General features: G+C 35.2%; 1 protein-coding gene and 1 pseudogene across 1 annotated transcript; one reads left to right on the top strand and one right to left on the bottom strand.

Moving 5' to 3' along the window:
- Positions 1-10,817, top strand: part of LOC100429100 (sodium- and chloride-dependent neutral and basic amino acid transporter B(0+)-like) — an 84,233-nt pseudogene extending 73,416 nt beyond the window's left edge.
- A 3,135-nt stretch (positions 10,818-13,952) lies between these two features.
- LOC709980 (kita-kyushu lung cancer antigen 1 homolog) lies at positions 13,953-15,063 on the bottom strand. The gene is made up of 2 exons (XM_001104547.5): positions 14,989-15,063; positions 13,953-14,219 (listed from the first exon to the last, which is right to left on the bottom strand). The coding sequence occupies exons 1-2, from the start codon at positions 15,061-15,063 to the stop codon at positions 13,953-13,955; spliced, it is 342 nt and encodes a 113-aa protein (XP_001104547.1).
- Positions 15,064-15,410: the final 347 nt, after the last annotated feature.

Raw genomic sequence — 15,410 nt, forward strand, 5'->3', positions numbered from 1 at the left:
ACTTGAAAACTGATTGTAAATTTTATTCGAAAAAGAAAAAGGCCAAAACCCCAAGGTGTATCTGATGTGAAAAGGACTTGTCCTACCAGATATGAAACAATATTTATAATACTGTACTAATTAAAATAGTGAAGTGTTAGCATAGGTATAGACATATAGGCCAGCAGAACAGGATCGTAATCTCAGAAATAGATTAAAAAACAAATGGAACTTGGTATGAGGCAGAGATGGCAATGCAGATCAATAGGAAAAGGGATAATCATTCAATTGATAGAATTGATATCTAATTGATTTAATCGATAATATCAATTATCCTTGAACAATTGATATCCCATTTAGGAAACAACATCAGTTGGAAATTTCACATATCATTCACATATCACATATACTGATATGCACAATGTCAATATTAGGTGAATTGAAAATTTAACAATATAGGCAAAACTTTCATTTCTTTAGAAGAAAATATAGAATAGTAACTTTATAACCTTGGGCTAAGCAGTTTTTAAAAGTAACAGAGGTCAAGGGCAAAACATATAATCAAAGATGGATACCTTCATTTTCAGTAAACCCCCAACAACTGTGGTTAATCAAAGGACACAATGTTAAAAGGTAGAAAATGTAAGCCACAAATTGGGAGGAAAAAAATCAACATATATAATAGACAAAGAATTAGAATCCAAATGAACTCAATACTTATTAGAAACCAAGTAACACAGGCCAAATCAAAAACTGGCAAAAGACATGAACAGGAATTTCACAGAAAAAAAAAATCTTATGGAAAATGAAGTGTTGGCAAGTATGTGGTGGAATGGGAACCCTCACACCCAGCTAGTGGGAGTGCAAAATGGTATATCCACTTTAAAGAACAATTTGGCAAGATTTAGTAAAAGGGGGGAATATGTATACTTTTAAACATCACAGTTCCACACCTACATATGGGGAATATAAAAGAATGTTTACAGCTCTATAACAGCAACATGGTGAATGACCTAAATGTCCATCAACAGGAGAAAGGATAAATCGTGACATATGCAGTTTGGCAATAAAGAATGATTAAAAGAACTAGGTGTATTTAATATAAACAAATGAATTTGCTTACATTCTTTCATTTTAGAATCATAAAATGGACATTTTATATAGTTCAATTTTCTGATGGATAAATCTCACAATACCAAATAGAAAAGTGCACGTTGTATATGTTTACACGCATTAAGATAACTTTTCTATAAATTCCAAAACATTCAAACCTAAGTATAAAAAAAAACAAAGAAATGATCAACACAAAAGTCAGGATAGCAATTACCACTGGAGGGTGGTAGGGTGATGTAATCAGGAAAGGACAGTAATATTTTGTTTCTTAAGCTGAGTAGTGGGCATTTGGGTGTTCATTTCACTGTTAGTTATAATATATTAATTTGCATATGTGAGATACTTATGCAAATAAGATATTGTGTATATGTTTTAAAATATTAAATTATTTTCTCTTATAGATTTGGGTAGATATTTTACTCCCTTTCAGTGGCTTGGGGTGACTTAGTTGCTCTATTATATGACAATAAGTTCAAAAACAACTGCTTCTTTGATGCCATTGTAGTTTTTTTGACAAACTGTCTCACTAGTGTGCTTGCTGGATTTGCTATTTTTTCTATATTGGGCCAAATGGCTCATATATCTGGAAAGGAATTTTCTCAAGTTGGAAAATCAGGTATATAATGCCATATATTATCAACTCTGATTAATTCAATGTATCTCACTTATGAAACTCTAATATAGTTTATAGAAATTTACTTAAAACAGTCATAATTTAGAGTATTGTGTTTTCTTTCTCACTTTCTTTTTGTACTAGGGTTCTCCAGAGGGACAGAAGTAATAGGATATGTGTGTATATATATGTATAAATATATATGTATGAATATATAGATATGTATAAATATATATATAAAGGGGAGTTTATTAAATGTTAATTTACATGATCACAAGGTCTCACAATAAGCTGTCTGCAAGCTTGAGGAGCAAGGAGAGTCAGTCTGAGTCTCAAAACTGAAAAACTTGGAGTCCAATGTTCGAGGGCAGAAAGCATCCAGCATGGGGGAAAGATGTAGGCTGGGAGGCTAGGCCAGTCTCGCCTTTTCACGTTTTTCTGTCTGCTTTACATTCTGTGGCAGCTGTTTAGATTGTGCCTACCAGATTAAGGGTAGGTCTGTCTTCCCCAGCCCACTGACTCAAATGTTAATCTCCTTTGTCAACACCCTCACAGACACACCTAGTATCAATACTTTGCATCCTTCAATCCAGTCAAGTTGACACTCAGTATCACCCATCACAGTCTTATATAATTTGGTTGCTTTAATAACATAATAATTCTTAGATTATCCGTGTAAACAAGAGTATATTAGGAAAACATTACTTAAGAAAATAGAATGTTTTCCCAGATTTTGTTTGAACCACTTACTGTACAACTACAAGGTTCAGACATCATGTTAAGCACTTCCCATACATTTATGAATACATATAAAATGTATATAAACATGGACAGAATAACATATGTAATCCATGGTAACAATTGCCTCTAGAGAAAAATGTGAATTGTATCAGGAAGAGAAAGACAATATACAAATTCCTTACGTAAAATTACAGTAGTGAGACTGAATATTTAAAATACATGAACACTGTAAAGGTAAGAGAGTCAAGTGACTTTGAGTGTCCAGCTTTAAAGAAAACTTAGTGAACTCCCTAACTTTAACAAACAAAACAACCAAATCCAATGTTTTTATAAAGTGAAATAGTTGGTAAAGAATTTACGTCATAGATTGTGTTGCCAAATAAGATGAGATTTTTCTAATACCTTATTTTTTAAATGTTTAAATATTGGTAACTAATTTAAAATATCATACATTTTTGTATGTTTTGATTTGGCATTCATTGCCTATCCAGAAGCTCTAGTGCAACTACCAGGCAGTCCATTTTAGATCATATTATTTTTTGCAAGCTTTTAAATTTGGGTCTCGATTCTCAGCTTGCTTCCATTGGTAAGTAATATTTCCAGCGTTAACATATTACTCATATATTTCATTTGTGTTTTCTCTAATTGACAACATGCTTTTATTACCCATATTGCCCCCTAGCTGTTAATTTCAGAATGACCTTTCTGAAAGCTGTTTTAACTTAAATTTAAATACAGAAAAATACTTGATACTCAAAAGGAATACACATTAATATTTTATCATACTTCTTTCAGCTATTTTAAAAATAAACTGTTGCAGGTGAATTTGAAGTCCCCTGTCTTTCTCTCCCTGATACAATTCATATTTTTCTCTAGAGACAATTGTTACCATGGATTGTGTATGTTATTCTGTCCATGTTTATATACATTTTATATGTATTCAAAAATAACATATACATTTTTAAATTTTCACATAAATGTGAAGTTTCATAGCATACATATTACTCTGAAAGTTTTTTTGCATTAATTATGAATTCAGTTGATACATAGGTATATAGATCTAATTAAATCACAATCACTTTGTTACCATAATATTGGGCATTTGAATAATTTAATTAAAAAAATTACACACACTGCTGCAATGATCATACTTGCACATAGTTCTATGCACATATAGGGATTTACCTAGGTTATAGACTAGGGAAATTCTGAAAAAAATTTTCATCCTACCACTCATATAAAACAGTTTCATAGTTTACTCTGTTTATAGGATAAAATCCAGAGTTTTCTTGTTGACTTTTAAAGTTCTCGAAAATCTCAAACATCTTTTCTGATATTTTCATTCACACATCTTTCTACTCTTGGCCAGTTACCTATTTCATGGACACATTGATTTCTAAACCTAGAATCCTTTCTGCCGTTTTCACACCACTGATTCAAATATTTACCTTATTTAAAAGTCCTATTAGAATTCTTCCTTTTAGATGATTTCAGCTCACAGAGGACTGTTACCTTACAATTGCTATCAATGAAAAATCATATAAAACAGACTGAAAACAACAAATAGAACTGCATTCGGTATCCAGCAGAACCAAGTGATGACTGCCAAAAGAAATGACCCTATGGGTTTTTAAAAGCAAGAAGCAGGGCTCAGAGTCTCTACTCAACATCTATTTGTAAATTTGATTAATAGACGTGGAATTCTGTGACTAACAGCATTGGCAAATAAGTTGATATATAACATGTCATTTATCCCCCTCTGAAGAAATGATCATAACAACAATTCAAGATTTATTTCCCAAAGTGATGAAGAAAATGATGGTTTCCGTAATTCTGGGCTGCTGCTTGGTTTTGTTGCTCCTTAGTCTTGTCGGTGTGACTCAGGTATACTACAGCATTTTTTTCATAGACAAATTATTAGTTGGAACATACTTTATAAACTAATGAAAGGAATGAAGTCTTAAGAGGTTGCTTAGTGACAAGTCCAGGTCTGACTTGGATCAAGGTTTTCTGAGTTTTAATCCATTTTTCTCCATTATTACTTTCCATAAATCTATTTTGCAGATGAGGAGGCCAAATAATGGACAGTTACCTCAGTTGCAATAAGATTGCAGACTTTAAACACTACAGATACAGATACTACATTTCTTGGCAACCACTACAGAACACACAGACATTGCATACCATTCTGATAATCAACTATTCGAAGTGCTTGTTTTTTTTTTCCAGTGACTCCGTATAGATTGAAAGATTTTTGAGATATTTAAAGCCACATTTGGGTTTACATCTGAAACATTCCTTTACACATTTTAGCAGAAGTGAAACTAAGGAGCATATGTCAAGATTAAATTAATAGATTCAATTGGAATACCTCAGCAATCATAAAAACAATTAAAATATACTTAGAAGTAATCAATATTTTTTTGGTAGGCTGGAATTTACTGGATTCATCTGATTGACCACTTCTGTGCTGGATGGGGCATTTTAATTGTAGCTATACTGGAACTAGCTGGAATCATCTGGATTTATGGTAAATAGTAACTATAAAATTATTTTCAAGTTTTATTAAAATAGTTTAGTTTGACTCATTTTCATTATGTTGACCTAATTATACTATTAATCTTTATACCATTATAATAGTAAAGTACAATATACTGGACAAAATATGAAGAAAATGTAGTTACAGGTGTATGCTTCATTGTTGTACTACAGAAAAATGTTTAGATGCAGAAAGATAATTGATGCCACAATGGTTATTGGAAGAAAATATCAGCAAACATTCAATGTACTCTTTGTCTTGTTTAGGAGGGAACAGATTCATTGAGGATATAGAAATGATGATTGGAGCAAAGAGGTGGATATTTTGGCTATGGTGGAGAGCTTGCTGGTTTGTCATTACTCCTATCCTTTTGATTATAAGTAATAATATACCATGACATTGGTATCAATAATATATACATTCTAAGATAAACTTAGTAATTCACATTGAAGACAAAAGGCAAAGTAATTTTATAAGTGAATGATTTTCAAGTTTTGCAGTATTTATGGATGGTGCTTCTAAGTTGCTTCAATTAAAATGCCTTTGCAGTATTATTTTGAGACCATCAATTTAAACATTTACCATTTGAGAACATAAACAGGTTCATACAGACTTAAAAGTTATCAATAATTTAAAATTTATCAATAGAATAAATGAAAATAAATCATGAATTTTCTCATTCCCTAGAGAATAATGTTCCTAACCATTCTGCCAGGCACGGAAAACACAGAGATACATAAGGCCCACATCCTGCCTTCAAGGAATTCACTTTCAATATACTAACTGCTGAAAAACACCAGTCATATTTTAATTCACATTTTATCTCTTAACGAGGCAGGTATTTGGCATCTGAAAATAAAGAAACTGACCTGTGTCAATAGGGGCAATGGTTTATGTTAATAAATTCAACAATTAATACTATTTAGGAGCTGAGGTAAAGCAAAAGTTGTCTTACTTGAGAGACATAACATATAGACTTAAAATCTTCAAATAATATTTTAGGACAGTAGATGGCTGAGCACCAAAATAAACACTACACTGGATGGAGAATGATTATGAACTAGAAATAATGATGGTGGGGTGGAGCAGTGTCAAAGCTTCATAGATCTGTTTTGGTTTTCATTGCCTTCATGCTTCAAAGGTTTTCCTAGAAAAGGCTATTAATTAATTCTATCCACGATTTGCATCAAATCTAAAGTGTCATATTTGTTTGCAGAGAGGATTACATTTCTTTAACATTATGAGATCAATTTCAAAAAGTGAGCAGTTTAGAAGTAGACATGCTGAATTGAAATATTTGGATACTCCATATTTTTGCTAAATGACTTTGAATATGCTGCTAAATATTTTTATTTGACAAGTCTCCATAATAAAATAAGCCCCCTTGTCAATTTAGAATGTCTAGCTGGACCTCTTAACAAGCTAATATTCAATGATTACATAGGTTTGACATCTGATTTTAATTGAAAATGCAAAAGTAGTACATATGAAATGATTTACATTGCCATCTATTGTGTATTGAACTCCATTATCCCTCAGTTATTCTCTTATAGTTAGGTACATTTATAATACTTATAAAATACATTTAAATTTCTGTAATTAAATTAATGGGATGAAGCCATTGAATTTTTGATATGGTTTGGCTCTGTCTCCACCCAAATCTCATCTTGAATTGTACTCCCATAATCCCCATGTGTTGTGGGAGGGACCCAGTAGGAGATAATTTGAATCATGGGGGTGGTTTCCTCCATACTGTTCTTGTGGTAGTGGATAAGGCTCATGAGATATGATGGTTTTATCCGGGGTTTCCACTTTTGTATCTTCCTCATTTCCTCTTGCCACTGCCATGTAAGAAGTGCCTTTCACCTCCTGCCATGATTCTGAATTCTCCCCAGCCATGTGGAACTGTAAGTCCAATTAAACCTCATTTTCATCTCAGTCTCATGTATGTCTTTATCCTCAGCGTGAAAATGGACTAATACAGTAAATTGGTATCAGTAGAGTGGGGCGTTGCTGAAATGATACCTGAAAATGTGGAAATGACTTTAGATCTGAGTATCAGGCAGAGGGCTCAGAAGAAGCCAGGAAAATGTGGGAAAGTTTGAAACCTCCTAGAGAGATGTTGAATGGCTTTGAAAAAAAATGTTGAGAGTAATATAAACAATAGGGTCCAGGCTGAGGTGGTCTCAGATGTTGATGAGGAACTTGTTGGGAACTGGAGCAAAGATGGCTCTTGGTATGTTTTAGCAAAGAGACTGGCAGCATTTTGCCTCTGCCCTAGAAATGTTTGGAACTTTGAACTTGAGAGAGATGATTTAGGGTATCTGGTGGAAGAAAATTCTAAGCAGCAAAGCATTCAAAAGGCGATTTGGGTACTGTTAAAAGCATTCCATTTTAAAACAGAAACAGCATAAAAGTTAAGAAAATTTGAAACCTGACGATGCAGTAGAAAATAAAAACCCATTTCAAGCTGGCTGCAGAAATTTGCATGAGTAACAAAGAGCCAAATGTTAATCTGCAAGAAAATGGGGAAAATGTCTCCAGGGTATGTCATAAGTCTTCATGGCAGCCCCTCCCATCACAGACCCGGAAGCCTAAGGGAAAAACAAATGGTTTCATGGGCCGGGCCCAGGGTCCCCATGCTGTGTACGGCCTTGGGCCTTGGTGTCCTGTGTCCCAGTCGCTCCAGCCATTGCTAAAATGGGCCAAGGTACACCTCAGCCCATGGTTTCAGAGGGTGCAAGCCTCAATCCTTGGCAGCTTCCATATGGTGTTGAGCCTGTGGGTACGGAGAAGTCAAGAATTGAGGTTTCGGAACCCCCACCTAGATTTCAGAAGTACGGAAACTCCTGCAAGCCCAGGCAAAAGTTTGCTGCAAGGTTGGGGCCTTCATGAGAACCTCTGCTAGGGCAGTATGGTAGGGGAATATGGGGTTGGAGCCCCCATACAGAGTCCCTACTGGGGCACTACCTAATGGAGGTGTGAGAAGAGGGCCACAGTCCTCCAGACCCCAGAATGGTAGATCCACCGACAACTTGCACCGTGTGCCTGAAAAAGCCGCAGACACTCAATGCCAGCCTGTGGAAGCAGCCAGGAAGGGGGCTATACCCTACAAAGCCACAGGGTCAGAGCTGCCCAAGACTATGGGAACCTATCTCTCGCATCAGCATGACCTGGATGTGAGACATGGGGTCAAAGGAGATCATTTTAGAGCTTTAGAATTTGACTGCTCCGCTGGATTTGGGACTTGCATGGGCCCTGTAACCCCCTTGTTTTGGCCAATTTCTCCCATTTGGAATGGCTGTATTTGCCCAATAACTGTACCTCCACTGTATCTAGGAAGTAACTAGCTTGCTTTTGATTTTACAGGCCCAGAGGCAGAAGGGACTTGCCTTGTCTCAGATGAGACTTTGGACTGTGGTCTTTTGGGTTAACGCTCAAATGAGTTAAGACTTTGGGGGACTGTTGGGGAGGCATGATTGGTTCTGAAATGTGAGGACATGAGATTTGGAGGGGACTGGGGGGGAATGATATTGTTTGCCTTTTTGTCCCCACCCAAGTCTCATCTTGAATCGTACGCCTATAATTCCCACATGTTGTGGGAGGGACCCGGTAGGAGATCATTTGAATCAGGGATGCAGTTTCCCCCATACTGTTCTTGTGGTAGTGAATAAGTCTGCTAGATCTGATGGTTTTATCAGGGGTTTCTGCTTTTGTATGTTCCTCATTTTCTCTTGCTACTGCCATGTAAGAAGTGCCTTTCACATCCTGTCATGATTCTGAGGCCGCCCCAGTCATATGCAACTCTAAGTTCAATTAAACCTCTTTTCTTCCCAGTCTCGAGTATGTCTTTATCAGGAGCATGAAAATGGTTAATACAATTTTAAAATTAAACTGATAGATCTACTTAAAAATATTCTTACAATGTATTGTTTTCTCATTGATTTTAGTAAAACAAAGACAGCTAAATAGGGTGTGTAAATGCATGTGTGTTTTTGATGTGCTAAAAGGGGAGCTTTGTGCAGTGGGAGAGAATAGAAGCAGTTCCTAAGCAAGGAGAAAAGTGTGCCCATTAAAATGTACTTCACATTCTCATTGTATTAATCTATATACTGGTTAACTTATGGCATAAAATAAAATCACACTATTATAAATCAAAGAGAAACGCTCAATAACAGACTATTTTAGATATTGTTTTACTTTATATCTGATATATGGTCTAGTATTTTCTTGAAATATATGTTGAACAAGTATTTGGATTTATAAATATATGACAGTATTTTGGAAAAATTTATTCCATGTAAAAAAAGTTATTTATTTAGGTTCTTTTCATAGTTATCTTCTGGCTTGTTACTAGATTATCTCAACTGCTTGAATGTATTTTCATATTAATTATTTTTGATAAATCACATCTAAAGAACAGAATCAAATTGCTAATCATTAGTGCAATAAAGTTGAATCTTTAGCTTTGTCTTTGCATATTTCACTTTTACAGGCAATATTTGTCTGGTAACTAATGCAATTCCATAGACCTGATTATGGCACAATTCCATACCCTGACTGGGGAGTTTCTCTAGGCTGGTGTATAATAATTTTCTGCATTATTTGGATTCCAATTATAGCTATCATAAAAATAATTCAGGCTAAAGAAAACATCTTTCAAGTGAGCACATTAAATTTTTTTATATTTTATACAAATTACTTATGATTAAAGTGAAGATTACTCACACTATGTAATATGAGAACATATAAGATGCAATTAATTACTCCTACTTCTTCGCTACTTCTATACCTGACAACCATCTGTTACTAGTGTATAACATGGTATTATATTATGTATATATTTGCTGTGTTTCTCTATACTAGATTATAAGCTCCTTGTGGGAGAAGTCTGGTCTTACTTGTTGCTGTATAGATGGGCCTTGCTACAGTGCTTAGCATATGACAGCTATGACATCTATACCTGTGCTGAGTTGTCCCTGAAGATGTCACAAAGCAAATGACCTGTTTGCTTTATATCCATAGTCACTACTTTTGAAACCGTATCTGGTTATAATATACATTTTAATAGTGTTTTTATACTGGAATAAGCCTGGTAAATATCTGGAACTCAATCTAGACCCTGAGTCACCTTTCTTCCATGGAGGTCTAAGGGGATAAAGTTTGTTATGATATCTCAGTAGGACAATGACCACGTAGGCTCAGGAGTCTTAGATTTAAATAAATTAGCAAGTCCATACAACAATGGATCCAATTCAATGGTTTGATCCTGGAACTTTTTTCCTTTGTTCTTGAAACATATCCCCGGTACACACAGATTTAGATCCTTACCTCACACTCATCCTAAGGCCAGGATGGAAATGTCTGAGAATTCAGTGAAGGTACAGATTAGACACACTGTTACTCTAATGGGTTCACATACCTTGTTTTGAATTCATTTACATACTCAGTTATTTTGGTTTAGTAGTTAATATAGTTCTATTAACAACTAGTTACATTTGACTATACTTTTATCTTGGCAAACTGTGCATTATTAAGAATTTAGATGATTGCTTTTTACCTTTCTATGATTCTTATTTTTTGTTAGTAAAGAAAAAAATTTAAATGAAAGTACAGTTCAATATTTACTTGTTTACAGATCATGGCACTTAAATTCTAAGACAATAATTTTTTTTTTCATTTCAGTGCCTTGTAAGTTGCTGCAGACCAGCTTCTAACTGGATTCCATACCTGGAACAACATTGTGGGGAGAGATATAAAGGCATGATATATCCCCCAAAAAAGACTGACAGTCAAATATCTACTGTTAGTGGCAGCAGAAAACCAGAATGAGATCTCATTGACAAAATATATGATTGTATAATGTGTTTTTTTTTTAAGAATAGAGGGAAACGTTTTTATTTGTATGTTAACCGAGTAGGGAAATGTACATACTATTTTCATGATAGTGTGATTTTTCTCACATTTAAACAGGAATGCAGTATAAAAATGTGAATTTCTTAATGCTTAGCCATGTGATTATATTTCTTTTCAGATCATCTATCTGAAAAACACACACATACATACATAACTGTCTCTATATCATAATTATATTTTTGTAAAGATTATAATGCTTTTCTAATACATTGAAGGCTTTTTGGGGCTAATTGCTTTGAAATATTTACATTTTCCATTATACAAGTTTTAAAATATTATTTACTTGTATTTTCTTAATATAAAATATTTCTTTTCCACAAGTCTGTGGGGAATATAAATCAATACTTTTTTTAAAAAAGCATTAAAACTGAAGGCCTCACTTAATTAGAAATGTCATAAATATATGCAAAAATGGACTATGTATACTATAAGAGGACTGTAGTTTAATATTTTTATCCAAATATGTTTAAAAACTTCAAGCGTTTGTTACAGTTCATGTTTTCTGTGTGTGAAACTTATAGTTAATGTTCTTTATAAAGAGTGACATAAGAGAAAAGTAAGGATTCTATGGCCAGTAAGTAAGAAATCTAGAAAATGAAATATTGAGTACTTCCTTTCCCATATACAATCTTACTTCCTTGGGTCATTTGGGACAAAACTAGCACCCATTTAATTTCTATTGTGTTTCACAAAATTAAGAGTTGTTCATTATACCCTCTGAAATACATGTTTAATTTCAAATAGCATATGGACCGAAATATTAATGAGAAAATGGCTTTAATCAAATCTAGCATTTTATGACTGTGATACCCAGATGCTAGAGTGATTTTTGTCTTATATGAGTAAGTTATTACTTACAGGTGACAACTTACTTATATACTATTAGAAGATAAACTTGTCAAACTTGTCAAGAATGAGAAAAGTGAAATTAGAAGTCCTATGTCCTAGTTTCCTTACAAAGGATAATTAAATATATTACTAAGAGCTTTACATATTTATTCTATATTGTTGACAACTGGTTTAAGCATCACAGCCTATGATGATAAACACTGCCTACATATATAAATAATTTTTCATCAATTCTTAAGGTTCATAGGCTTCAGGGAACATATAAAACAGAAATTATATGGAATATTTTCTGTGTGTACTTCTACATGCATTTTTCTAGGGAGAGAGTCCATAGTTTTCATCAGAATATCAAAGAAACCTGTGACCTAAAGAAGTTTAAGGACCACATACACTACTGCTGACATTTCGTGCTTGGCAAATGAGTGACAATAGCAGGAATCATTTTTCTTAAATATTTTAAATTGTTTTCTCTTAGTCGTAATTGAACATGAAAGGAGTAAGAAATTAAGGCATTTCTTTAATTTATATGGGTAATTTATTTAGAGGGGAGGGGACAGGAAAGTAGGTAAATAGGTAGGCCTCTAACTGAACCACCTCAATAAGTTATGTACATATATATAAGATGAAAGTGTTTGACATTCTGAGGGTTTCCCTTGAAGGCAGGTCAAATGCTATTAGTAAACTTCAACAGATTGTTAATTCCTTAGATACAAGATTTTATTTTATTTTATTTTATTTTATTTTATTTTTTTATTTTTTTTTTTTTGAGACGGGGTCTCGCTGTGTCTCCCAGGCTGGAGTGCAGTGGCGTGATCTCAGCTCACTGCAAGCTCCGCCTCCCGGGTTCACGCCATTCTCCCGCCTCAGCCTCCCAAGTAGCTGAGACTACAGGCGCCCGCCACCACGCCCGGCTAGTTTTTTGTATTTTTAGTAGAGACGGGGTTTCACCATGTTAGCCAGGATAGTCTCGATCTCCTGACCTCGTGATCCACCCGCCTCGGCCTCCCAAAGTGCTGGGATTACAGGCTTGAGCCACTGCGCCCGGCCAGATACAAGATTTTATAAAATAATATTTGAAAACAGATGGCTAATTAGAGGTTAGAAATACTTTTCCTTAATTTTAATCCACATTATATTACATGCATTCTACTACTACATTTTGGTACTATTTAAGGAGTCCAATTTTCCACATGTGACTTTTGCAATTCAGGGAAGATTTGGGCATTTTATTTTATTGTTTAAACTTCATTTTATTTTATTTATTTTTATTTATTTATTTTTGAGAGAGAGTCTCGCTCTGTCGCTCAGGCTGGAGTGCAGTGGTGCAATCTCAGCTCACTGCAACCTGGGCCTCCCAGGTTCAAATGATTCTTTTGCTTCAGCCTCCCAAGGAGCTGGGACTACAGGCCCGTGCCACCATGCCCAGCTAATTTTTTGTATTTTTAGTAGAGACGGGGTTTCACCGTGTTAGCCAGGATGGTCTTGATCTCCTGACCTCACAACCTGCCCGCTGCGGCCTCCCAAAGTGCTGGGATTACAGAAATGAGCCACTGCACCCGGCTGATTTTAAATGAAAGAATATCTAATTGGGAAAAGTGTGAAGGGTAAGAAATCTTTTTCAAAAGCTGACCACAAAGAACAGTTAAAAGTTTTTGTCACTATCTTCACAAATGTGTAAAGCACAAATCTTAACATAGTGCTTGGCATATTGTAGGGTGTTCCATAATAGTTATTATTATTATTAGCCTGATTTAACAGTGGCAAGAAACAGCATTCTACATAAGGGAAAACAGTTCATCAAATCTCACTTACTTTAATGCAAAGTAATTTATGGAGACAATTTATAGTATTCTATTGTAAACCATTAGTGAAAACTAGTTTTCACAGTTGATTGAAATAAAAATCACTATATATCAACTATATTCTGTTTAATGTAGCTTATTTATTTTTAAAAAACTTTTGAACGGTTTTTCTTTTTCTATTGTGCTTACATTCCTTCCCCAGTAAATATATTTTAGCAACATGTAATCAATTATCTAAAGTATAAGTAAGAAACTCGATAAGTATCTGGATTTTATTTTATCTGACTTGGTATCCCCTCCCTCTTAAAAAATAATTCATTTAGTATACACACACAATCAAATGAATCTACTCAAAGTGTCTTTAATGATTTGCACCACTGGCATTACATCCTGTACGCTTTTAGGTGGCTTTCCGGTGACCTGATGCACCTCTGAAACCCTGGCTAACTAGAATATATTCCAGTTCAGCCATTTTGTATTCCACCCTCTTGAGGTTTACCAATAGTCGCTTCTGCATGTCTATCGAGTGTGGGAAATTATTTAAAATATCCCGAGAGAGGTTGTTGAATGAAAGATTGTTGTCTGTATTGCTGTTAATTAACCCAGTAGAAGAGCGTCTTAGTAGTGCAAAAGCAGTAGAAATTGATGACATTTCACCAGTGTTTCTCTGTAAAGGAAGGGAATTATACATATGTAGTTTATCGAATTAAGCAATTTCCAAACTACCAAAAAACAACTTGTTTAATCTTGGTTACCAAAATAAACTGATTTCCGCTAATATGTAGAGATTAAAAATGTATTGAATTACTACATTAACTCAAACATACATTCTTCCAAAACCAGACTGAGAAAAAAAATTTATGAAAGTAGCCGTTAGTGCCGAAGTTCCATATCCTTTCCTTACATCTCCTGAGCAGCCTAGTAGGTAAACATATGAACCCTGTCTTTGACTCTTATCTAAAAGCACTTCACTTGTGACTTTAACACCAGAAAATTCACATTTACACTCGAATTATTTGTGAATGCCCGGAAAGCACCCTTAAAATAAAGATGGCGAGATCAGCAAACAGACACATTGGGGAGGAAATGCAAGAGAAGAAAGAGAGAAGGTAAGATTCTTAAAGTGGGAGATGGTGGTGGGGAATGGGCACTGACAACTGCACTTTCCTCTCCAATGAGTGAAAAGCTGACCACATTACTTAGGGACTTGGGGCTTTTTAGAAGAGACCACAACTGTCGAATCACTGGTCAGAATACAGGAATTGCGGAAGTGAGGGGGTAAAAGTCTGGGGCTCCTTCGAGCGAAAAAGAGAAATGAGATGATCTCCCCTTACCTCTCATTTTACTGTATTTTACTCTCTTACATATACACACTCCCCAGTCCACATACTTATCTAGCTTCATCTAATTCAAATCTCCCTCATATTCACCGTTACCTGAAAGCGGTATTTCCAGAAGACAATCATCAAGGCACACAGAATGCTGCTCGCTAGGAGTAAATAGATGTTCATGGTTCCTCTTCGGCCTCTTCTCCCTTCTCGGGGCGGACCCCCTCAGCTGGTAGTAGGCCCCCTAGTCAGCCTGATTTGGGATACTTCAGGCCAGGATACTATGTGTCTTGCACTGCCTGGTGCAACTGGGAAGCTCTGTGTTGTCCCGCTTTATATACTGCTGAGGACGCGAGACCTCACAGTTAGGCACGCACGCGGAGGTTCTGCGCCACAATAAGATGACGTAAAAACCGGCCCTGCAGGAAACCAGGCGGCACTTAGTAACCGTCCACCTGGTTAACGTCAGGTCCTTAGAGAAGAGAGTGAAAGACAGTGAGGAAGTGTGGGATTTCTGGGAAGCTCAAATG

The sequence above is a fragment of the Macaca mulatta genome, chromosome X, assembly GCF_049350105.2.
Source record: "Macaca mulatta isolate MMU2019108-1 chromosome X, T2T-MMU8v2.0, whole genome shotgun sequence".
Classification (NCBI taxonomy): domain Eukaryota; kingdom Metazoa; phylum Chordata; class Mammalia; order Primates; family Cercopithecidae; genus Macaca; species Macaca mulatta.

Bases quoted from the DNA above. Each gene is read 5' to 3' on its own strand.
- LOC709980 (XM_001104547.5), bottom strand. From the start codon at position 15,063: ATGAACATCTATTTACTCCTAGCGAGCAGCATTCTGTGTGCCTTGATG. The intron at 14,220-14,988 runs GTAACGGTGAAT...CTTCCTTTACAG, and splicing joins TCTGGAAATACCGCTTTCAG to AGAAACACTGGTGAAATGTC.